At 40.8% G+C, this 26,916-nt stretch overlaps 1 protein-coding gene across 1 annotated transcript in view; it reads right to left on the bottom strand.

Moving 5' to 3' along the window:
* Positions 1 to 11,640: 11,640 nt before the first annotated feature.
* LOC306865991 (putative flavin-containing monoamine oxidase A) overlaps positions 11,641 to 26,916 on the bottom strand; it is a 43,024-nt gene continuing 27,748 nt past the window's right edge. The window contains exons 10-12 of the mRNA XM_079410916.1: positions 25,887 to 25,973; positions 19,370 to 19,470; positions 11,641 to 13,982 (exon numbers count right to left, since the gene is read on the bottom strand). Of these exons, the coding sequence (XP_079267042.1) occupies positions 13,700 to 13,982; positions 19,370 to 19,470; positions 25,887 to 25,973 (471 nt within the window). The 3' untranslated portion in view covers positions 11,641 to 13,699. The remainder of the gene's footprint in view (positions 13,983 to 19,369; positions 19,471 to 25,886; positions 25,974 to 26,916) is intronic.

The raw sequence follows: 26,916 nt of genomic DNA, 5'->3' as shown, positions 1-26,916 counted from the left end.
CTGCACATTTCCATAATGACCATGTCAAGCACAAAATGGTTTTGGGGCATTGAATAATGGTGCAAATAATAGTAATCTACCACAAACCTCACTAAATCACCTTGCTTGATTTAAATACTGCTCCTATAAATTTTGATCTAAAAGGGAAACTCCTACAAATGCGAATCCCGTAAGGCCAGCTTCAAAAATAACTGTCCACACCTTTCCATTGCTAATTTTTCAACATTTGTCTTTAGTTAATCCTGAAGGTTGTTTTATGCCACCAAGAGAGGGTTTGGACTGGCACAAGCTCTTAATAAATCTGGCCTTAGACCTATTGGTATTTTTTAAATTTGGTTTCAAATTTAAATATATATTTTTTTAAACCTGTTGACTCTATTCAGCTGAGTAAAATTTTAATTATGTATGAATAAACAAACTTGTGTAAAAGGTAGGTTTAAATTTTAAGTTTAATTTTATTGATATACAACTGAAACGAAAGAGCAGCCTTGAGCAATAAAAGTTTTCTCTGGTGCCCCTTTACCACCCCTACAAATTTTGAAAACATTACATAACAAAATTTTGTCAGTATCTTTAAAGCTACAACCACCAAACCTTCAGACTGTTCTAACTGATCTGGCTTATGGCTTTCAGAAACCAGACTATCAAAACCACCAAAAACCCCATAGACTTGCATTGAGGGGGTCAAAACATTTGTACAGTAAGACTTTTAGAGTGTTTAAGCTGTCTATCGGCAAAGCTTAATGACTATCCTAGACAACATACTAAATCATGCTAAGAATATTCTAAGGGTTCATCTCAATCAACTCCCTAGTTCAGTAGTCATGGCACTGATCAGAGAGTTGGCCATTTTACAGGCTCAATCGCAAAATCCTCCCAGTGCACTGCAATGTTCGTACCCTGAAAAATCCCATGATGCATCACAAATTCTAGGGAGCACTATGGAGCAACATTGCTTACAACATGCTAATTGTGTTAAAAGCATTCTATCAACATGCTATAAAGTTAAAAACATGCTAGCAAAATGCTAATTATGCTAGAAACGGGATAGCAACATGTTAATAACAGGCTAATCAAGCTATACACATGCTAATCATGCTAAAAACATGGTAGCGACATGCTAATCAAGTTAAAAATCATGTTAGCAACATTCTAGCAACATGCTAGTCATGATAAAACGTAACAACATGCCAATCATGTTAACATGATAATAATGCTAGCAATATGATAATAATGTTAAAACATGGTGATTGTGCTAGAAATACGCTAGCAACATGCTAGACATGCCAATCATGCTAAAACATGGTAATCTTGTTAAGAATATGCTAGAAACAGGCTAATCATGTTAGAAACATGCTAGCACATACTAATCATGTTAGCAACATCTATCTAATCTATCTACCCTGCTGAAAAAAAAAAAAAAAAAAAAAAAACCCAATAGAAACCATTACAGAAATCAAAACAATTACAAACCATCAGCCATTAACCATTAAAACCATTACCAAATGGTGTCCATTACATATTGTGTTTTGGGCATGATTTGCACATAATGGTTTCCATTGCAGTTTTGTATTAGTTCTGATGGTTCCATTATCTCTTAAAAAAAAAAAAAAAAAAAATAGAAACCATCACAGAAATTTAAATGGTTTCTACTACAAATACCATTAAAAACCATATACTTTTAACCAATAAACCTTTACCAAATGGTTTCCATTACGTACACTCTAAAAAATGCTGGGTTAAATACAACCCAGCACTGGGTAAACTATGGATGAACCCAACGATTGGGTTGTTTAAACTCAGCGGTTGGGTTACTGTCCAGGCCCAAGTGTTTGACCCAACTGTTGGTTAAAAACAACCCAGCATGTGTTCTGTTCAATATTTACCCAGCACTGGGTTGTATTTAACCCAGTATTTTGTTTAGAGTATAGTGTGTTTTGGGACATATTCCATTAAATTTAGTGGTTTGTATTGGTTTCCACTAAAGATTTGTATTGGTTTTGATTTAGGCATTTTAATGGTTTCTATTACAGATTTGTATTGTGAAGTGAAGTGAAGTGACATACTGCCAAGTATGGTGACCCATACTCGGAATTCGTGCTCTGCATTTAACCCATCCAACGTGCACACACACAGCAGTGAACACACCCACACCGTGAACATACACCCAGAGCAGTGGGCAGCCATTTTATGCTGCAGCGCCCGGGGAGCAGTTGGGGGTTCGGTGCCTTGCTCAAGGGCACCTCAGTTGTGGTATTGAGGGTACATTCACTCCCCCCACCTACAATTCCTGCCGGCCCGAGACTCGAACCCGCAACCTTTGGATTACAAGTCCGACTCTATAACCATTAGGCCACGACTTTCCCCTGGTTTTGATCTGCAGACTTTTATTGGTTTCCATCACAGATTTGTACTGGTTTTGATCTGCACACTTTTAATGGTTTCCATTGCAGTCAAGTGCTCAGGCAGCCATTAAAACCTGCTGGTCATGTCAATTATAACATCACAATTATGCACTGGTTTTGTCCTTGTTTTTGAAAGAAACACCACTCAAGAACATATATTTTGATAAACTGTTGCCAAAACATAACAAGTTGATATTGTAAAGACTTGCATAGGGGGAAGGCATGGCCTAATGGTTAGAGAGTCGGACTCGTAATCCAAAGGTTGCGGGTTCGAGTCTCAGGCCGGCAGGGATTGTAGGTGGAGGGAGTGAATGTCCAGCGATCTCTCCACCCTCAATACCACGACTGAGGTGCCCTTGAGCAAGGCACCGAACCCCCAAATGGGCGCTGCAGAATAAATGGCTGCCCACTGCTCCATGTGTGCTTGTGCGCGTGCACGTGCACGTGTACTGCTGTGTGTGTGTGCACGTTGGATGGGTTAAATGCAGAGCATGAATTCCGAATATGGGTCACCATACTTGGCAGTATGTCACAAAACCTTTTTGCTACAAGTTGTGATTTTCCAATGTCAATTTATCGACCATGCACATGCAATCAAAACCATAAAAATGATTAATCTCTTGCCTCTTAACTCGGAGGGAAATAAACATCAAACACAAAAACTTAACATTTTATCATCTTTATTTAAAAATAAGGAAATATGAATGTGTTTTCTGGCTTTCATTCAGACTCGCTGATAAATCCTGCAAAAACAAATAAGCAAGATTCATTGAAATATTGAAATAAGATACACATAGAGACTGTAAACTTTATAGCCCATCCTTAAGGCTGCATTTACACTGCAGGTCTTGATGCTCGATTCTGATTTGTTTACTATACCTGAAGTGCTTAACCGTCCATTTAAATTGAGCAGTGTAACTTTCGGAATGGTTATGCAAATACTCACCACTGACAGTCTTTGCACAATATATGTCACTGATCTTCTCAGCCAGGCATTTGCGAACCCTGAAGAGGTGCTTGTTTATGTCCTCTGAGGTGTGAGCTCCTTTAAGTCTCTGAGACAGATACCCTGTTTGGCCTACTGAACACACCAACAAACACAGAAACTGAATCTCAAGTATTGATGCCCAGTGCTTGTCACATAATTTGTAAATACAATGTTGTTTGCATTAATACAAGGGTTTTCAAAGTCTGTGTGTGCCTCCCTTCTATCTCCCTATTTTATGAAGCTATGAGGATACTTTTTGTCCGCAAAGAAAACAAAAATAATGATTTTATTCAATGATTTGTTCTCTTCCGGGACAGTCCACCACCAATTACAACGAGTACCACGGCGCATGCGTGTGGTGCTGCTGATTAGGAAAATGCATGCGCGAGAAGCGGAATGCACATGCATACGTCGTGGTACTCTCGATAATGGTGCCGGACTGACCCAGAAGAGAAGAAATCGTTGAATAAAGTAATTATTTTTGTTTTCTTTGTGCAAAGAAGGTATTCTTGTAGCTTCATAAAATTACGGTTGAACCACTGATGTCACATGGCCAATTTTACTGTTGTCTATACTACGTTTCTGTGCCTTGACCGTGGCAGTTCCCATGGTGTCTATGGAGGGTCAGAAAGCTCTCGGATTTCATAACAAAATCTTAATCAGGGCTCAAAATTTACTTTTTTACTTGGCAGCACTGGTGCTCCCAACTTCAAAAAGTTTATAAACTTTTGAACTTCAAGCTTTTAAAAGTGCTTCAAACTTTCAATCAAGGCTTTTTCAAGTAAGCTTCAAAGTTTGTTCGCAAAACTTTACTCATAGTTGTAAATTGTAATAATATTTCATATTACTGTTTTTCTGTTTTCTTGGGGAGCATAAGAGATGTCTTTCAAAAACATTTAATCTTTCTGACCCCAAACTTTTAAACAGTAGTGTTTAGAAATCAGACGTCCTTCAACTGAACAGGCATTTCTACTGTACACAGTCTATTTATTTTTGTCCAGTCTACTGTTCTTTTGGATCAGTCTTTGCTAAGTTGGGTTCTTTGACAACTCTGTGTCCCCACTTTATGGATTCCTGCTGCATGACCAGCAGGTTTTAGGCTCTGCTGCTTTTTTCTGCAGTGAAAATGCATGGAGCGTTTCCAGATCGGCCATCGGCTCCTTGTCAGTGGAAGAATGTTTGCAAGGCTAGTCAAGAAAGAAATATGCAAATAGGCTCTCTTTTGAAAACCAGCTATGTGAGCTGTCTTTTCTATGGGTCTTTTGCATTACAATGAAATATGAAGTTATTTGAAGAGTCCTGAATGCTTGGAACTCTGTAAAAAGATTAGATGGTATGAAATGTTACGATAGGCCTTTTTGCAATATTCATTTGAAATATTTACCTTTAAACTACCAATTCTTTTTTTTGATGGAACATCAATTTACAGGTTGAATATAGATATCTTTTTAATATTTTTTTCATTGCATTGCATGAAAGCGAAAATGCAAGGAATGCAACAAACACATCATACATCACTGTAGGTGACTGACTCATTTTTTTTGCACGTCATTAAGTGTCTGTGATTGCTCTTGTGTGCTCTCTTGAGTTCAGCCTCCCTCCAGACATTCATAAATCTGTCATTATGAATATTACAAACTGCAGTGTAGTGCAACACGTCATATCCCAAAAGAAGAGCCCAAATGACCCTGCGATTCTCCTCAGGGGCCGCCTTCCGTCTAGGCAAGGATACACCTTATTTGAAGTTGGTGCATTGCTTTGAATCAGACATCTTCAAACCGCTGTCACGGGAACAAAGAGACGGATTCAGTTGCGGATGCTAAACAAACAGTTTATTAAGATGAGTCACACACAGAAAGGAGTCCACGGCAGCGAAACTCCCAGACGGCAGATCTCCGTAGCGCAGGGCTGCAGCGGACGGCACTAAGGAGTGGAACGCAGGAAAATCCAGAAGTCAGCGAAGAATCCCGAAACCGGAGCCAGCGGAGCACACAGGAACGTGAGGACAAACACCAAGGATCTGACAACACAAGGCGAGGTTAGCACAGCTGATATAGAGCCGCAAACGAGCCACACCTGGATGATTAGCTCGTTACGGTAATCAGGTACGCTCATACACACACACGCACACAACCGTACAAAGCCCGGATGAGACCGTGATCCCATGAACCGTGACAGTACCCCTCCTCCTAAGAGCGCCTCCTGGCGTTCTCTGCCGATCTTACCTGTTGATTGTAATCATCAATCAGTGAGTGATCCAATATGTCCCTGGCAGGAACCCAACTTCTCTCCTCCGGACCGTAACCTTCCCAGTCCACCAAGTACTGGAATCCGCGTCCCCTTCGTCTCGAGTCCAGAATACGATTAACCGAATAGGTGGGTTCCCCATCTACGAGACGCGGCGGTGGGGGAACCGGGGTGGGCGGATTAAGTAGTGAATGAAACACCGGTTTGATTTTGGAAACATGGAACACGGGATGAATTCTCCGGTACGCCGGAGGAAGTTTAAGGCGGACTGCCACTGGGTTAAGGATCTTAGTGACAGCAAAAGGGCCAATAAATTTGGGAGCAAGTTTATTACACACGGGGCGGAGAGGAATGTTCTTAGTAGAAAGCCACACTTTTTGACCAACGACGTAGACGGGAGGCCTCGACCGGTGGCGATCGGCCTTGGCCTTGGTGCGAGCTCCCACCCGGAGAAGAGCCTCACGGGCTCTTTTCCAGGTGCGATGACACCTCTGGACGAAGGCGTGAGCCGAAGGGACAGCGACTTCAGATTCCAGACTGGGAAAAATAGGTGGCTGGTAACCTAAGCTACACTCGAACGGTGAAAGGCCCGTAGACGACACTGGTAACGAGTTATGAGCGTACTCAACCCACGAGAGTTGCTGGCTCCAGGAAGTGGGATTCTGTGTGACTAAACACCGCAATACTCTCTCGAGATCCTGGTTAGCCCGCTCCGTCTGACCGTTGGTCTGAGGGTGAAAACCCGAAGACAGACTAACACTCGCCCCCAACAGACGACAAAACTCTCTCCAAAATTTGGATACAAACTGGGGCCCTCTGTCAGAGACCACGTCTACCGGGAGGCCATGAACACGAAAGACGTGATCTATGACGGTCACCGCTGTCTCCTTGGCAGAGGGTAATTTGGGCAAGGGGATGAAATGAGCCGCCTTCGAGAACCGGTCAACTACGGTCAAAACAACCGTATTGCCCTGGGAGGGCGGGAGGGCAGTAACGAAATCGAGTGCGATGTGTGACCAGGGTCTCGAAGGGACGAACAGCGGTTGGAGTAGCCCCTCTGGTGGGCGATTGGAAGTCTTACCCCGAGCACAGACCGAGCAGGCCAAAACAAAATCTCGGATGTCGCGGGCCATGGCAGGCCACCAGAACCGCTGCCTAACAAGAAAATTGGTGCGACCAATTCCTGGATGGCAAGCCACATTAGAGCAATGACCCCACCTGATGACGTCGGACCGAACTCTCTCCGGCACAAACAACCGGCTCGTTGGGCAACCGGGAGGAGGCGTTACCCCTTCTAAGGCTTTCCGAACCTTCGACTCGATCTCCCAAGTGAGTGTGGAGATAATAAGTCTCTCAGGTATAACACACTCGGGAGAGGACGGGCGTTCCGAATGATCAAAAATGCGTGACAGCGCGTCGGGTTTGGTGTTCTTAGACCCCGGTCGATACGAAAGGTTGAACTCGAAACGACCGAAGAATAATGCCCAACGAGCCTGCCTGGAGTTGAGGCGTTTGGCGGTTCTGATATACTCAAGGTTCTTATGATCGGTCCAGACGATAAAAGGGACCCCCGACCCTTCTAACCAGTGACGCCACTCCTCCAAAGCCAGCTTAACCGCCAGCAACTCTCTGTTACCAATGTCGTAATTACATTCGGCGGAGGATAATCGATGAGAGAAAAACGCGCAGGGATGAACCTTGTCGTCCGAGGCAGCACGCTGAGATAACACCGCACCTACCCCCACCTCCGACGCGTCGACCTCCACCACGAATTGACGTGCGGGATCAGGGGCAACGAGGATGGGAGCCGAAACGAAGCGGCTCTTGAGGTTGGAGAATGCGGCCTCCGCCGCACTCGACCACCTGAACGTCAACCTGGTGGAGGTCAAGGCAGTCAGAGGAGCGGCTAGTTGGCTGAAATTGCGAATAAAGCGCCGGTAGAAATTGGCGAACCCCAGAAACCTCTGCAGGGCCTTACGGGAATCAGGGGTTGGCCAATCCACCACAGCCTTAACCTTATCGGGATCCATGCGTATCCCCTCGGACGAGATGATGTAACCCAAAAACGGAACTGACTGTGCATGAAACGCGCACTTCTCCGCCTTGACAAAAAGCCCATTCTCGAGCAGCCTTTGGAGCACCCGCCTGACGTGCTGAACATGTTCCTGGAGAGAAGAAGAAAAAATCAATATGTCATCCAGGTAGACATATATGAACTGATCGACCATGTCTCTCAGCACGTCATTGACGAGTGCCTGGAAGACCGCGGGGGAGTTGGATAGCCCAAAAGGCATAACCAGATATTCAAAATGCCCCCTGGGGGTATTAAAAGCGGTCTTCCATTCATCTCCTTCTCTTATACGGACCAAATGATAAGCATTACGCAGATCCAATTTGGTAAAGTAGGAGGCTCCCTGCAACCGCTCGAAAGCTGAAGACATCAACGGCAAAGGATAGGTATTCTTTACCGTGATGTTGTTCAAGCCTCGGTAGTCAATGCACGGTCGCAAGGAGCCATCCTTCTTCGCGACGAAAAAAAATCCTGCCCCAGCTGGAGAAGAAGAAGGACGAATGAACTTGGCTGCCAGAGAATCAGAAATGTATTTCTCCATGGCCCCCCTTTCAGGAACCGAAAGTGAGTATAATCTGCCCTTAGGCGGAGACGTACCTGGAACTAGGTCTATCGCACAGTCATAGGGACGGTGAGGAGGAAGAGAAGCAGCCCTGGACTTACTGAACACCTCCTTCAGGGCGTGGTACTCTGCGGGCACGTTTGACAGGTTCACCGCCTCATCCTGCAACAGAGAACAAGACACAGAGGAACAGGCAGACACTAGACAAGACGCATAACATGACTCGCTCCAAGCAGACACAGAATTCTGGCCCCAATCGATCCGGGGGTTGTGTTTAGCGAGCCAAGGATGGCCCAACACGACGGGTGCTAAAGGAGAGTCAGTGAGAAAAAATATAATCCTTTCGGTATGGTTGCCAGAGGTGATGAGAGTAATGAGATTAGTGGAGTGAGTAACAGGAGGCAGTGATTGTCCGTTGAGTGCCCTAACAAAAATCCTGTGGTCGAGAGTGACGATGGGAATGTGCAGCTGTTTGGCAAAAGAAAAATCCAAAAAATTACCTTCAGCACCAGAGTCCAATAAAGCCGTGCACTCCTGACTACTGGCCGCCCACTGCAATCTAACCGGGAGGAGAGTATTAGCCGAGGTCTTGTTCAGAGAGATACCACCCGACAGCAACCTCAGATCTGCGGTCGGGCTTGCCCTTTTACGGGACACTCGGCTAGGAAGTGTCCAGCAGTTCCGCAATATAAACATAGACCCCGCCTTCTCCGACGCTCTCTCTCCTCCCGGGAAAGCCGAGCTCTCCCCACCTGCATGGGTTCGTCTCCTGACGAATGACTGATCGCATCATCGGTGTGGGTAAGAGAATACTCAGAAGATGTGAAATCCCGAGAATGACGACTTCGCTGACCCCTCTGCTGGAGGCGTGAGTCTACACGCAGTGCCAGGTCTATGAGTCCGTCCAAATCCGGAGGTAAATCTAACATGAATATTTCTCTTTGGATGCGATCAGCCAACCCATGCAGAAACATGTCCCACTGCGCTCTCTCGTTCCATCTGCTCTCTGCTGCTAGAGTCCGAAACTCGATGGAATAGCAGGAGACGGTCCCCTCTCCTTGCTGGAGGTCAGCTAATTTCCTAGCTGCCTCACGGCCTGTCGCGGCGCGATCGAAGACCCGTCTCATCTCCTCCTTGAGGTCGTTGAAGGAAGAGCAGCAGAGATGTTGATTCTCCCACACCGCCGTTCCCCACAACGCTGCTTTACCAGTCAGCAACGTTAACACCAGAGCCACCCTGGCCTCCTCAGTGGCAAATCTCAAAGGCTGGAGGGAAAAAAACATAGAGCATTTGGTCAAAAAGGCTCTGCAGAGACCTGGTTCTCCTCCGTACATCTCTGGTGTGGGCAGTCTGGGCTCGTGCTGATACGCGTTGCCTGTTGGAATCAGGGGAACGATCGGTGGGGGTGGCGCAGCGGGTGCTCTTAGATGTTGTACTTGGGAGGTGAGCTCGGACACCTGCGCTACGAGAGCTTGCACGGCACGTCCGGTTGCCAGCATCTGTTCGTCCTGTCGGTTCATCCGAGCGTTGCTGGAGTCGAGGAACCCCTGCAGGGTTGAGGCATCTGCTGAATCCATGAAGGTAGGGTCAGATCCTTCTGTCACGGGAACAAAGAGACGGATTCAGTTGCGGATGCTAAACAAACAGTTTATTAAGATGAGTCACACACAGAAAGGAGTCCACGGCAGCGAAACTCCCAGACGGCAGATCTCCGTAGCGCAGGGCTGCAGCGGACGGCACTAAGGAGTGGAACGCAGGAAAATCCAGAAGTCAGCGAAGAATCCCGAAACCGGAGCCAGCGGAGCACACAGGAACGTGAGGACAAACACCAAGGATCTGACAACACAAGGCGAGGTTAGCACAGCTGATATAGAGCCGCAAACGAGCCACACCTGGATGATTAGCTCGTTACGGTAATCAGGTACGCTCATACACACACACGCACACAACCGTACAAAGCCCGGATGAGACCGTGATCCCATGAACCGTGACAGGCAAGGATACACCTTATTTGAAGTTGGTGCATTGCTTTGAATCAGACATCTTCAAACCGCAAACCGACACAGGTGATCTGCCAAAGCTTGGGACAAGTTGTTACATTATGCAATATTTAGGCAGTGGATCCTTTGAGACGCACGCAGCTGCTTGTGAGACGTCCAAAATAATAGCCAATCCACACGGCAGAGTGGCTCTAAATGAAGACTTGTGGCCAGCCATGGAGGTAATCTAGCAAATGGAATGGAAAATCAGATTCACGATCACAAGAGACTCATCTTTCCCGTGGCTTCTGGCCAGAGCGAGCAGAGGAAGTGCCGGCTGTGTCATCTCACCACCACTGGAGCCCATAAATTGGACGCTTACAAAAACATGTCGGTCAGGCTAAGGATTGATCTTGATAGGGTGGGCGTGCAAGCAGGGAAAATGAAGAGTTGATCCCCCGCGAGGCGGCGATAATGAAGACAAATAATGCTCGGTTAAGGGCCGCCGTAGGAGTTAAATCGCTCCTTGGAGAGCATCTGAGCTTGAGCTTTTTCTATCATCTGTGTAATCAAGCACTAGCGATTAAATCACTTTCACAGGGACGTTTGTGCAGTATGAATGGCTCATCCATCTCTCACACTCCTCGAGACGTGTCTGCCATGCATGTGTGGGTGGCCACACGTGTGTCCATGAGTGTTTGATCTGCTGTGCTGTACTGATAAATTTATTTATTTAGTTGCAATGGCAAGATTTGCTCAAAGTTTTTTACAAATCTGGCTTTGTCTATATTTAAACCCCTCGCTTTCCTTTCTTTTTCCATCTGTGTGCAACAAGAGCAATTACACACGTTTAAAGCGGCCTTGACAAACTTGTTGCGTGTCTAGCGTACTTTATTCTACTGAAGCACTGAAACCAATTGACATTCCCATGGGGCTGACAGAGAGAGCACTTACTCTGCATGACAATAACTTCTATAGCTCACGGTGTGTTTGCTTCAGTTCTATGCTTTGATGTTTCGTATTCCCTTCACACAGGAACATCGTAATTATATGGCAGGGCACCGAACGCCGCTTAGATCAAATATGGAAATTTCACAAATTCAAGTTTCGTTTTAAGATAATATGACTGATGTTCCGGTTTAAGTTGATTTTAAAAGATCCGTGCTTAAAGTCAACAGTTTTACTAAACACTAAGTTGCTGTGCATCTTAAACACTTCTTTTCTTTTAACCATCTGGCTCCTTAATGCACAACGGTGAAAATCCCATTCATTTATTTTCTCCATAGGGGAATTGATTTTTAAAGATAACTTCTAATTCGTCCAAGACAGACCTACTGTGCACTATGAGTTACAATTTTGTTAAAGATAATGAAGATGAGACAAAAATTATTTAATGATTTTATTTTAAACATACCATTGATGAAAATATAAGAGAAAAATTCAGCTGCAAACTGCATCGATACATAATGTTTTTTTAGAAAAAGAAAAAAATACATTGCTTTATTGTGCAGTTATAACATATAAATGAATATGGATTTTCTGTGCCCTATTATTTAGCATTAATTACAAATACTGTCCCACAAAAAATTACAACACTAACAGATTATAAATGTATTCACTGGCTAACGTAGTGCATTTTCAAACATACTGTCACAAAAGTGAAGGCATAAATGTAATATTAGCTGCAGCTTATAATTTGCAACAAAGTTAACAAACAGGTGAACATGAACAAAACTAAGTTAACAATAAGCAGTCTGTAAAGAACATGCAGTACCATCTAATGTACATTGTAGGCAAGTATACAGAGTGAATATTTGTTTCAAGACTTGTTTATGTTGATATTGTATAATGTTGATACATTTTTTGAAACTGTCTGGTTGCAGTCTTATTATAGTTTTAACACATTTTCACTGACCATATACTGTTATTAACTAAAATGATGTGGCACAACGAGAGCCAGTAAACTCATTTGACATGTTCAAAGAGGCCTTGACAAACTTGAGTGTCCAACGTGCTATATTTTCCTAAAAACAATAGAGATTCTCATGGAGTTGAAAGGAAGAGTGGCACTTGTGCTCGACAAAAAACTTCATGTTGCTCACTGTATGTTTGCTTCACTTCTGTGCTTTGATGTTTCATAATCGCTTCAGATAATGCATGGTTGCAATTATATGAGGCACCAAAAGCAAATTAGAAAATCAAATATCTTTTTCCCAAGTCAGCTTCATTAAGTACAAGATACAACATTTACATTTATTCATTTAGCTGACGCTTTTATCCAAAGCGACTTACAATTGCTATATATGTCAGAGGTCGCACGCCTCTGGAGCAACTAGGGGTTAAGTGTCTTGCTCAGGGACACTTTGGTGTCTCACAGTGGATTCGAACCCGGGTCTCTCACACCAAAGGCATGTGTCTTATCCACTGCGCCACCACCACCCCTATATACAAGAATGAATGAATGAATGAATGAATGAATGATGCATTTATATAGCGCCTTATTGTGTATTGCTGTACACCCAAAGTGCTTTACAATCATGTGGGGGGGTCTCTCCTCAACCACCACCAGTGTGCAGCATCCACTTGGTGCGCTCACCACACACCAGCTACAGGTGGAGAGGAGAGAGAGTGATAGAGCCAATCAAGTGTATGGGGATTATTAGGGGGCCATGATTGATAAGGGCCAGTGGAGGGAATTTGGCCAGGACACCGGGGTTACACCCCTACTCTTTACGAGAAGTGCCATGGGATTTTTAATGACCACAGAGAGTCAGGACCTCGGTTTAACGTCTAATCCGAAAGACAGTGCTTTTTGACAGTATAGTGTCCCCGTCACTATACCGGGCGTTAGCACCCACACAGACCACAGGGTGAGCACCCCCTGCTGGCCTCACTAACACCTCTTCCAACAGCAACCTAGTTTTCACCGGAGGTCTCCCATCCAGGTACTGACCAGGCTCAACCCTGCATTAGCTTCAGTGGGCAACCGGTCTTGGGCTGCAGGGTGATATGGCTATAAATCATACAAGGACTGATTTATACTGTAACCATGTTTGATTTTAGAATACTGAAACTTAACGACTGACAGACTTTAATAATTCACAATTCCTGTGCATGCACGATTTAAAAAAAAAATGTCTGCGTAAACTTTCAGCACAAACTGGCTGTGCTTTTGAAATGCTTCTTTCCTTTTTGGCTGACATCTCCAAGCCCTCTTTCTCAACACCTTCCCACCAACCATCTGGCTCTATTCTGGTATGCAACTTTCCATTATCCAATCAAATCCTACTCTGTTTTTCCTTTGAAAATAATGTTTCATTCAGAAATGCGTTGTAAATAAATACATGTTATGTAAATTAATTTTCAGATTCATGTCAACTTGATCTATTTTACTGTTAGTTGCGTATTTCAAGGCACAAAATGCTGCCAGTAATCCATTTAAATCCATTAAAATCCCAGTTGTGGTTTGGCCAGCAGGTAGGCGGTCAACAGAGCAGCTGCTGTCATTACCACGCCGAAGAGGTAGTAACACTTAGATGACTTGTACTCTGAATCCTTTCTTGGGTCACTGTGTTTGAGGGAAGCTCGCACTGCGTCCAGTTCTTCCTGAGACAGAGAAGGAGGACACATCTGAGCCAGGACCTCCATAGCCGCCCGTTGACCGGCCTGAATTGCCCCATTAATGTATCCACACCATTGGGTAGCCGTCTCTGTGCCTGCCCAATGAATCCTGACAAAAGAGACGGACAATTAAGAAACAAGAATTAATCATGTTTAAAGTGCTTAATCAAGTATTACAACTTCCTATAAAAACCACTATGACTAAGTATCAAGACCCGGGACGTGGAAAATGTCAAGGTGACTTCATGGTTGATGCCTGTCAAGATGAATAATGGCTATATTAATTTGTGCTAATAGCAGTCATGACTCTTTAGGTAAGTATGTCATTGAACACTCAAAAGACCTTAGACTAAACTATCACATCTACTATAAAATAAATAAACCGTATATACTTTTATTCAGCAATAAAGCATTAAACTGATGAAAAATGACAACGAGGTCATTATAAATTTACAAAAGATTTTCATTTCAAATAAATTATGATCTGAATTTCTTTATTTATTTAAAATTAAGCAGCATTAAACAAAATCAGATTATTAATTTCTGGAGAATGTGATGTGACACTAAGGACTAATGATGCTAAAAAAAATCAGCTGTGCATAACAGCAATAAATTACATTTTCAAATATATTCAAATAGAAAAGAATTATTTTAAATTGTAAAAAATATTACTATATTTCCTGTATTTTTGATCAAATAAATGCAGCCTTGGTGAGCATAAAAGAGACTCTTTCAACAACATAAAAAAATGTAACTGACCCCAAACTTTGGAACAGTAATTAAATATTATAAATAATATAAATTCATATAATTTTACAATTAATTAAAAACGATTACTTAATATTAACAATATTCAAAGATATAATTAAAATATAAAAGTGTAGTAAAATTAATATCAAAATTTATACTGTGGTAAACTAGTAAAATTTTAAACTGCACATTTAGCAGACACTTTGATCCAAAGCGACTAATAAAAGAAGAAAAAAAGCTAAATATATTTACTAAACAAGTAAATAGCTAGTGATATTGACTCAATAGCGTGGTTAATATAAAACAGATCAGAAAGCCTCCAGAAGACAATGCACACATTTATGTCTGCTGTGAATTTAACAGAAACAACTTTTAATTGGGTTGTAAAAAATGCTCATCGCTGCATTCAACAACGTATTTCTCATGCAAGGCTGTTTCCCATCCACCACGCAGTTTAGTCTTCATGCATTATGGATGTGTGGACTTAGTTGTTCACGAAACCCTAAGGGATATCCTTTACCCACAGTGCTTTTCACCTATGCTCTTTGTCTGTGTGAATCACTAAGACATAAAAGCAGTTTGTTTTCTATTCCACCATCTATGGCAGGAGAGATATGCTCTTCTAACTTTGGAAGTACTGCATCAAAAGAAGCCAGCATAATATATTAGAGTCTAGTCCTGCAGTTTTTAAACTTTTCAGGCCAAGTATCACCTTAAAACAAAATCAGAACATCCAAGTACCCCCTTGTCATAACATTGCTCCCTCCAGGGTTATTATAGTTAACTAAAACTGAAGTCATAAAAAGCATTTGTTATTTGAAATAAAGTAACGCCCTAATTTTTAAGTTTTATAATTTTACAGAACCTTTTCATGTAGTACAACCTACTACAGAACTTTCTTGAGACGTCTTGACTGGGATGCTTCAGAACTCTGTGCTAGTGGACCAGTCATTAATTCATGCTTTAGTCCATTTGTGAGGAAGAATGGATGGAGATTTAATGCATGAAAGAGTCTTGTAGCATCCGAGAGATCAAGAGCTTCAAGATCTCATCTGTTTCCAAGTGGGTCAAGGACAGATTACAGCCCTCCTTCAGCAAACGGCTCATCGCCCGTCCCAGACAGAATGGGAAGCCTGTACATGCCTCAACCACCTTTATATGATGAACTCATTCCTCTCCCTGTGGATTTAATTCTATTATGGAAATTTCCACTCCACTCCAGCCACCGAACGCTCTTGCTTTCTCTCTTGCACGCTCTTTCTGTACATTCTCCTTGGGCGAGCATTAGTTCAGCCCTGTCAATCGCTTAACCGGGCCATTTCAAATAGCTTTTGAGACGTTTTCCCCCGAGAGCGCTGTCCTTTTGACATCTAGTCATGCATTCGGGGAGCATTTGCACTTCAAGGTAAAATGTCCATTTATGTGCCAGTCTCACTTTTATCTTAGTCAAGGAGATCTGTGATGAAAGCAATTGTTTACCCAAAATGTAACATTACTCTTGTTCATGTCATTCCAAACATGTATGCTGTTATATTACTATTATTATTTAAAAACGTAAATTAAGAATTAATTCCCTTACAATGTCAGGTCATATGTCTTTTGTGCTCGAAAAAGGACAAAAAGTAATTATTATTATTATAATCATACATTCTAATAGTAATACATTTTGTTTTGGAGACAACTGTTATTATTAATAACATTGAATTATAAACAATTATTATTAATATTATTATCGTCACAATTTATATGTTATATATTACAAATTATTCTTATTTTTTTTGTGCCTGGATTACTATTATTATTAATAACAGTGATAATATACTATAATTGTGATAGTGATTTAATAAAAGATAAGATTATATAATATAATAGTGCTGTCAAAAATAGCCTGTTAAGCAGGCGATTAATTTTTTTCAGTTATAAATATTTAACGCCATTAACGCAGGGGCGGGGCTAGTGTTGGCCACCCCACTCACAACTGCTGCCTGTGTCTCTTTTTTCTTGTTAAGAAGTGCATTTATTTAGTCACAGAAAGTCTTTATGAGCACATCAAACAGGAGATATTTCAGACGGGCACTCCACCTCACCTCAGCGCCAGGCGTGAGTCAAACGAGTGTGGAAAATGGTACTGTACTTGGTGCGCTCTTCAATTGCACGCATAAAGTTGCAGGCGTGTGCTGTAGCCTTTATCATTTCGTATCAAAGTAGGAAAGAAACGATGTGCATGCAATGTCGTGGTCAGTTAAGTCATGAATGCGATTAAAGCTGCCTTAAAACTGTGCATGCATGTATTATATGTTATATACGAGTCACATTTAAGAACATGTCTCTGTTTTCAAAACTGTCCTGGAGCAGCCCAGCACTGTCTCTTCATCTAACACACCCGATTAAACTCATCAGTAGTCTCAGCCTCAGACGTCACGTCCACGGACCGTTGGCTAAACATCTGATGCATATGGCACACTTTTCTGAAAACACTTCAGGAATGTCGAAGTCGTCATCTGACTGGTTGAATTAAACCGGATTTCCGGGAGACGCGAGTGTCGCGTTTATTTTCTGTCCGCCGGGAAACAAAGAAACCAAACCCTCTCACGAAAGAAGAAAGCCGTCGTGTTTACAAATGTGACGACAAACACTTATCAGGATCAATAAACGCTAGATTTTCAAAAGTATATAAAGTTTGCGGCATCGAATCTTACAAATACATAGAGAGTTTCACACATCGGTTTGTTGTTATGGTGACATTTCCACGCCCCGAAACGTGACGCTAAACGAAACAAACTATGATTGGTTGTTTGATATGTCGGTCAAACGGCCTCATGGGCGGGCCTTGGCCAATGAAAGCGGGCATCTATTCCAGACCTTCAGCCGTCAGTCATGTTCAGCAGCGACATCTCATAAAGAAACAGCACCCAACATAACCTATTAACCCAGCTACTTAAGAAAAAAAAAGGAGGAAATCAATCCTTTTTTATAGCTTTAAGAATTCATCTATATTTCATTTAGTGTTTGATAACTTTATTCAGTTTCTGTATATTTTCTACTTGCTGAAAGGCACAGGTAGCTAAATATGACATTTGTTATAATGGGTTTATGTGAAGATTGTTTAAAGTTCACTAAAATTAGAAGTTATTTTTATTAAAGTCTAATAAATATTAAAATTGGTAGCTCTCAATTATACTGTAATGTTGAATGGCTATAGTCAATGGTTAAATATTAGGAAAAAATAACAATTTTATAGAGTCATCAGTAGTATTGGTATCAGTGATACTGGCCTTCAGTCATAAAAATATGCCATTAAACAAATATAAAAAATATACTGTCTCTATTTTGTTTTTTATATTAATTTGAAGATTAAATGTGAAATTATTGCAATATAAAAGTATATTTAAAAAGTTTAATGTTAGGTGGGATTAATAGCAATTAATTTCAGGGAAAAACATGCGATTAATTAATTTTTTTTAATCGATTGACAGCCCTAAATATAAAATAATATAATTATGCAGTGGTCTTGGTGCCACAAAAATGGAAAGTGGACTAAGACCTGATCACAACCAAAATGACATCTGAGCTCCTTTTATTTCCCAAAGAGAACTGGATTTTTTTCATACTAGTTTTTTCACTCCAAGACCATAAAGGTAATCTATATGAATTGTGCTCTGTATTCGAAGTCTTCAGAAGGCGTTCAATAGCTTTAAAGTCCCCCTGTAGTCAATTATTTTATCCCTTAAAACTCATCTTTGATCATCACAATCATATATTTAAATGTTTTTTTCTTGTGAAAATAATTTTCTCATGCCTTAAAATAGCTTGAATGTAACTGAACACCCTTGCCTCATTTACTATAATCTGATCTATGAATATGCAATATCCACTCAGTCGCACCAGCTAGCGACTCCTGATCCACTGAACTGTAGCAAATGCAAAACAATGGCCTACACGGATAATGACTGATAAAACTATGTTTTTACTAGCGAACAACTACAGTGAATACGGTAACATTCGTTAAAGTTATTTACTTGATGATGTTGTGTCCTCAAAATGCCTTTAAGACTGAATGCAGCCGTTTGTGATTCTAATTCGAGCATACGCGTGTGAAGTGCAGACGCCGATGCGGGAGAAGTGGGTCTGACTCCGGGATACTTTTACACTATTGCCGCGGGTTATAATGCAAGTTAGCGGTTCTAAATTCACATTAAACCACGGCTTCATGGGTTTTTTGCTCTAATTTATGTTTGGTTTTGTGCTGGTATTGCTATATTTTGCATGCTAGTGATAGGAATCGATCCCTTGACGTTATTGGTTATTGGTTTGTGACACAGCAAACCGAGGGCTGTTTTAAGCCGCATTTCTAGGAATTAATTAATGGATTGGTCTAAAAGCATATTAAAAACACCACATAGACAAATAAACAGCATAAATAACTTGATTTTCACCACAGGGGGACATTAATACAGGCTTGGAGTCGAATGGACTAATTTTATGGTGTTTTTTTTTAAGCTTGACAGCTATGGTCACTTTATGAACTGTTATAGTATGGGAAAGAGCAAAACTCCTTTTGTGTTCTGTAGAAAAACACCAGTGGGTTTGGAATGACTTGATGGTAAGTACATAATGACAGAATTTTCATTTTTGTGTGAACTATTTCTTGAAGGACAGAGAATGTAAAGGAAATGAGGCACTGGAGCTTTGAAACAGGCTTTGTTGAACATGAAGGGATTTGGCCAGCATAGTGGATTGGTTTACCTGCCGAAAGGCTTTCGAAGACTCGGGTGGTAATACGTTAGCATCCCAGGGGTCATTACATTCACAGGACAGCCTCCACTCCACTCCTCTTTTGCCCAGTCCTGAAAACACAACACAATTAACATTTTGCAGCAGTCAGTGCCAATGCAAACTCTAATTTTGGGCTAATAAATGATCTGGGAAACATTAAGACACTGTGGTTGTGATGTAGCTCGTCCTTTATTTCCCAAGAGAGACGGATTTAATATGCAGGTGCTATTTGCATTGACACTGACAAAACTTTTCAATGTCTGGCAGACAACATTTGGCAGACAGTCTTCTTGTTTCTCTTCACAATGAGCAGGGTATTTTTATATTAATGCAGCTTCACATCCTCGTAAACTCCCTGCAACCTCCTATTTCTCTCTTTTAATAAGGCCACCTCAATGAATTCTGTGTGGATTAGACTAAATGTTCCCTTCAGTTCATGTTCAAACTAAATAAAAGGTTTAGAAATTATTTATAATTTAATTTAATGAAGATATATTCATTATTCATGGAATTATTCATCATTAGAGCCCTGTAGCCTTTCTTCATGAAATACCCTGATGGTCTTAAGTAGGCATCTTTATTAATGTTGAATGTACTTAATTGCACCTGTAGATTTTATAATGGTACTTCAAGGGAAACCCTTAAACTATCTAAGCCTCTTAGAATGATTTACATGTTATTAATGTATTTTTGGACTTAGATGATTATATTAAAAGAAGGCTGTCTTCTCAAGCAGATCTCTTGGTAGCATGCATCACCTTTCTATGAAAATTAATAACACCATTAAAGTTAACCATTGTTAGCTATCAGCTGAATACTAAAAACAGATGCTACCTCCACACCACTAGGTGTCAGTATACGTCTGAGACCACTGGCAAGATCAACACAAAAAAGTTTAAGAATTGCATATAATCCCTTCACATTATAAATTTAAAACCTCGGACATACAATACATAACCAACATGGATTTGAAAAGATTTAGTTGGCGATGGACCCTTCAACATTGTCCAATTAATTTAATGTCAAAAGGTAACACACTGCATCAAATGCTCATTTTACAAATAAGACTGAATATAGTTTTAACAAAGAAATGCAGTGGATAATTTGTTGTAGAATTATGATACAGGATAATTGTCTTGGACAAAATGTGAAATGAGCAATAGAGAAAATATCAGTATTTCTCTGATTTATCATTTTTTGTGTATTAAAACTGCAGTTGGACATTACGCACCGGATGCTCAGCACAGACCCTTTACCCAAGTGACCGACTGGGCTTGCACTCTCTGTGGATTGCCATTTCATGATAAAAATGTGTGAAGATTAATTTTGATTTTCAATGGTGTGACTTGTACCCCTGACACAATGATTATATTACATTTGCTAGAACATTTCTATTGTAAAACAGTGATCAGATATCAAAGCTGAACTCTTAGACCTTTCTAATTATATACAGTGCCCTCCAAAAGTATTGTAACAGTAAAGACAAAATTGCTCTGTTGGCTGTGGAGTCAAGACATTTACAAATATGATTAAAAGATGAATATGAGACAAAACTACAGATTGTCACATTTTATTATTGGGTGATTCTACACATAGATGTTTTACCAGCTAAGAAGATCAGCACTTTTAGAGTTTCATCCCTCTATCTGATGTGAGCATAAGTATTGGAACAGTTGCCTCACGGGTCTTTCTAAGTGATCAGCTGTGTCCTGTTGCATTAATTCTTCAGATATTAAAAGCAGGGAATGTGTCGTATCAGTTATATCCATTACTTCTGCATTCTGAATCCTGCATTCGATGATGACACACGCAAACCAGGATGAAGATGAGGGAGCTGACTTTGAGAGAAAAGCAAGCAATTTGGATGCTAAAAGAAAAGAGGAAGTCAGTTAGAGGTATAGCAAAAACAAAGGGCATGGAGAAATCAAGAGTTTGGAAACCACCAGCAACTACCTGATCGGCTGAGAAAACAACAGTAGTTGATGACAGACAAATCATAAAAGCTGTGAAAATGAACCCTAAAAGACGTGTCTGTAAAATCACCAACAACTTCCAGAAAGCTGGGGTGATGCTCTGACAATCTACTGTCCTCAGGAGACTTTGACACAGAATTACAGATGCTACACAGCAAGATGCAAACCTCTGACCAGCACCAAAAATAGAAAGGCAAGATTAGAGTTTGCAAAAAAGCACAAAGGTGTGCCAGAAGAGTTTTGGAACTGTGTTTATGGACCGATGAGACAAAGATGAATGAACCTTTATCTAAGTGATGGGAAAGCAAAAGTGTGGAGAATTTAAAAAAAGGGAATTGCACATAATCCTAAGCATACAGCCTCATCTGTAAAGCATGGTGGAGGTGTTGTCATGGCATAGGCATGCATGGCTGCCTCTGAAACAGGCCCTTTCAACTTTACTGATGACTTAATGTATGATGACAGTAGTAGAATGAATTTGGAAGGGTACACAACCATCTTGCCTACCAATATTCAAGAAAATGCCACCAGATTCATTGGGAAGTGCTTCATATTGCATCAGGAAAATGACCCAAAACACCCTGCCAGTTCAGTCAAGGAGTTTATAAGGGCAAAGAAATGGAAAGTCTTAGATTGCTCAAGTCAATCTCCAGATTTAAATCTGATTGAACATGAATTTCACCAGCTGAAGAGGAGAGTAAAGGCAGAAACTCCCCAAAACAAGCAACAATTGGAATTGGCTGCATTAAAGGCTGGGAAAAGTATTTCAAAGGATGAGACCAAGCGTCTGGTGATGTCTATGGGTCACAGACTCACTGCTGTGATTGTGCCGGGATCTGCAACTAAATAATAGCTTTTAATCTTTTATATCTACCTTATGTTCAACTGTCCCAATACTTATGCTCACATCAATGAGTGGGATGAACTCTAAAAGTGCTGTTCTTTTTATTTGGTAAAACATGTGTTGAAACGGCTAATAATAAAATGTGACATTCTGTAGTTTTGTCTCATATTCATCTTTTAATCATATTTGCAAATGTCTTGACTCCACAGCCAACAGAGCAATTTTGTCTTTACTGTTCCAATATTTATGGAGAGCACTGTATACACAGTAGTCAAAATTAATAAAACATTTTGAACAATAGCAGACACATTAAAGGAACACTCCACTTTTTTTGGAAATGGGCTCATTTTACAACTCCCCTAGAGTTAAACAGTTGAGTTTTACCGTTTTTGAATCCATTGAGCCGATCTCCGGGTCTGGCGGTAACATCGTGCACTAAGACCGACGGAAAATGAAAAGTTGCGATTTTCTAGGCTGATATGGCTAGGAACTATACTCTCATTCCGGTAATATCCTAGATCCTAGCCATATCAGCTTAGAAAATCGCAACTTTTCATTTTGTGACTTGTGTTTAATAATTTACGTAATAATTATGATTTACCAAAGCATAATCTTTGTTTTTTCTTATGTGGCAGAAATGGACCTTCATTTTTATTATTAAGTTATTTAAAGCCTGTTAGGGGAGAACAAATATGCTTTAGCTCTTTTACACTATATGCATTAAACATCATCTGGATATTTTTGATTTGATGTGCCTTTGCTTTCCACAATGCACCCATAAGCCCAGCGCATGAGACCTCTCAGGGCACTCTGGGTAGTTCTCTAGTTGAAAAGGTAGTGTATTTCCTTTCTCAGTTGCAGCTCATTGGAAAATGGCCTTACCATCAGTAGTCCCATCATCTTCTCCCGCTCTATATCCACAAGCCACAGAGTTGCTTAAGGCTATTCTCCCTTTTCACTTACAGTGCTGATGTGGCCTGACACCCCTTTCGCACCAAGGCAGTAAAATGTTAACATACTGTTGAAGCTGATGGCTGTCAAACCACTGTGCCCGTTTGTCAATCTCAGTTATGCCTCCAGTATGTTTTATGGTGCCTTTTTACCTCTCAGGAGAAATGAATTCCCATTTCGTTTGTGAAATGGTGCGTTTTAGGCACAGTGTAGGACTGGCTCTCAGCTTTGGTCAATGGGGAATAGAGGTGGCTGCAGAGATTTCCATTTTCAGTTGAAACCTGTGGTGAGTGTCACATGGAGGCTTGGCAGAGATTTGACAGAGGTGATGAACTCTAGCAGGTCTTAATAGGTTTCATGCCTGATTCTAGATAATGTGTGTTATTTTCACATGCTGACTTATTCAGTGAGAACAGCAACTGCAAACTGAGAGCTTTAACATTTGGATCCATTCAAGACTAAAAGATGTTTTCACTGCCACACTTTCATCCATCCATTTTCCAAACCGCTCACCCATATATAACAGCAGCATAGTGATTGTATTGTAGAAATGTTAGGAATCACTAAAGTTATCACTTGAAATTGCTGTTAAGTGAGGCTTTTTACTTATTTTGTATTTATTTTGACTGTGAGAAACGTTTACCTTGATCATGGTACTGCATAATGTAACAATTAATTTAAACAAAAGCAGCATTTTTTGCAATGTAATAATTCATCCCAGATCCATTAAGAATGATCCAATAATATCCTACATTGTTGACATACATTTCCAGTTAATTCCTATGGGTTGTTCTGCAATCTGAAATATACGAGTTAGCAGCAATTACCAGTGGGTGCAGCTAAGCTAATAATCAATTACTATTTATTAGTGCTGTCAAAATTAGCGCGTTAACGCAGGTGATTAATTTTTTCAGTTTAACGCGTTAAAAATATTTAACGGTGTTAACACAGGGGCGGGGCTAGTGTTGGCCACCCCACTCACAACTGCTGCCTCTGTCTCTTTTTTCTTGCTAATTTAGTCACAGAACGTCTTTACGAGCATTTCAAATAGGAGATGTTTCAGACGCGTGCTTCAACTTCACTTCAGCGTCAGGCGTGAGTCAAAGGAGGCCTTTATCATTTCATATCAAAGCGCGAAAGAAACGATGTGCATGCAATGTCGTGGTCAGTTAAGTCATGAAGGTGATTAAAACTGCCTTAAAACTGTGCTTGCGTGAAATATATGAGTCACATTTAAGAACATGTCTCTGAAATGGTTTTCAAAACTGTCCTGCACTTTCTCACTCATCTAACACACTCGTCAGATCATTAATAGAGACTTTAAGACCTGAAGTGGGTCAGAAAATGTAAAGTGAGTGTAAAGAGAGAAAACACGATGCGTGTCAGATCCGCCTCTGCAGCTCTTAAAGAAAAAGCAGCCAAAATAACCTATTAACCCAGCTGCTGTGATGTCTGTTCATCAAAGAACAAAAAAAAAAAAAAAAAAAGGAAATCAATAACTTTATAGCTTTAAGGACTCATCTGTATTTAATTTAGAATTTAGTGTTTGATAACTTTATTCAATTTCTGTATATTTCCTACTTGCTGAAGGGCATAAATATGACATTGGTTATACTGTGTTTATGAGAAAATTGTTTAAAGTTCACTTAAATTAGAAGTTATTTTTATTAAAGTCTAATAAATATTAAAATTGATGGCTCTCAATTATACTGTAATGTTGAATGGCAATAGTCAATGGTTAAATATTAGGGAAAAAATAATTATTTTATAGAGACATCAATATTGGTGTCAGTGATACTGGCCTTCATTCTTTTAAAAGATGCCATTAATCAAATATTAAAAATATACCGTCTTTATATTGTTTCTACATTAATTTGAAGATTAAATGTGAAATTATTGCAATATAAAAGTAGATTTAAAAAGTTTAATGTTAGGTGGGATTAATCGCGATTAATTTCAGGAAAAAATTGTGATTAATTAGTTAATTTTTTTAATCGATTGACAGCACTACTATTTATTAAAACAGTATATTTTTCTTGACAAGAATGATGAAGTAAAAATAAAAGTAACCACAATTTCTCCATGATCAAAGATTAACATAAATTAGTCAAACAACTGCAGAGGGAAACCTCCACAGAATCAATGGTGTCCCCAAAATGCACAAAAAAATATAGTGTCTTCTTCAGTCTAGTTTCCACATTTTGTCTGCTGTGTGTAAGACACCACAGGGGAAGTCGTGGCCTAATGGTTAGAGAGTCGGACTTGTAATCCAAAGGTTGTGGGTTCGAGTCTCCGGCCGGCAGGGATTGTAGGTGGGGGGAGTGAATGTCCAGCGCTCTCTCCACCCTCAATACCACGACTGAGGTGCCCTTGAGCAAGGCACCGAACCCCCAACTGCTCCCCGGGCGCTGCAGCATAAAATGGCTGCCCACTGCTCCGGGTGTGTGTTCACGGTGTGTGTGTTCACTGCTGTGTGTGTGCACTTTGGATGGGTTAAATGCAGAGCACGAATTCCGAGTATGGGTCACCATACTTGGCTGAATGTCACTTCACTCATAAAATATTTTTCTGCATAATTTTTCATTTTCCCTCGGCACTGTCTTCCCGTACGCTCCAGGTGCTCCTAGATGTTACTAAATAAAGCTGAAGTGAAGGGTTTCGCAAAATGACAATACTTTCTGTGGCTCAGTGCACATATTGGCTGAAATTCACCACATACCTTTTCTTCATAGTGAATGTAGGTGGACGCCTCCGGACCAAGGTACTTCACCAGGCTGGAGATCACAGCATCTCTTCTCTCCTCCATCTAAAATGAGCACAAAACCATGTGTTTATCAACATATCACTAAGGTATTAAAAAAATATAATTGTCCTGAATATACTGAGTAAAAATACTGAATGTACACTTCTAGGGCCAGATTTACTTTATACGGGGAAAATTAGTGTTAGAGCACAATTCCATAAAAGCGTAGATGGGAGGGGAAAATTCTGCGAGTCATTTACTGACAAGGTGCACATTAAAGATCACAGACGCAACATCTCATTTCCATAATGACCAGCACAATCTACCAAGATCAGTGCAAATTACTGCCTGCACTGCTTGCACTGGCGCAAGCTGATAGTAAATCTGGCCCCTAATGAACTTAAAATCCTAAAAGTATATATAAATATAAAAAACTATATATAAATTTAAACTTTAATATATTTTCATTTAATTACAAATAACATCTCCAAAAATATTATTTATTCTCTTCTAAAGTATATAATCTCCTTAAGTATTCTTTTTAAAATTATGCTAAACTACTTCTTTTTCACAAGGGTGAGAACCGGGCTGGATCCGGTTCTCCAACCTCCATCGATCCGAATAACTCAAACCCTCTTTGGTCTCTGTTTTCCATGAGTTATGGGCAGAAAGGGGCCAGGCAGCGCACCCTTGCTGTTACTATGCCAGGGAGTGACAGATGTTAAGGGAACATATAAAACCCTGCATCTGCATGTTGTGCACACTTCCACTTGAACCGAGTGTCCCAGCCCATAATTCAGCGTTCAGTTATGGCTTCGCACCAGGGGTGTTATAAAAGTGCCCATAATTTGGAGGGGTAGCCACTATCTCTAATGCCCGGCCATAAAACAATCCACACAAAATTACACTTCATGTCCACACTTCAAAGTTTGCCAGCTCATTCATGTGAAGGTAACGTCGAGTAACGGCAGAAAGCACACAGCTGCATTGTGCTGCGTAGTCAGTC

Source organism: Barbus barbus, assembly GCF_936440315.1.
Source record: "Barbus barbus genome assembly, chromosome: 47".
NCBI classification, from domain to species: Eukaryota; Metazoa; Chordata; class Actinopteri; order Cypriniformes; family Cyprinidae; genus Barbus; species Barbus barbus.
The sequence above is the reverse complement of the archived record's forward strand: the minus strand, read 5'-3'. Positions and strand labels throughout refer to the sequence as shown.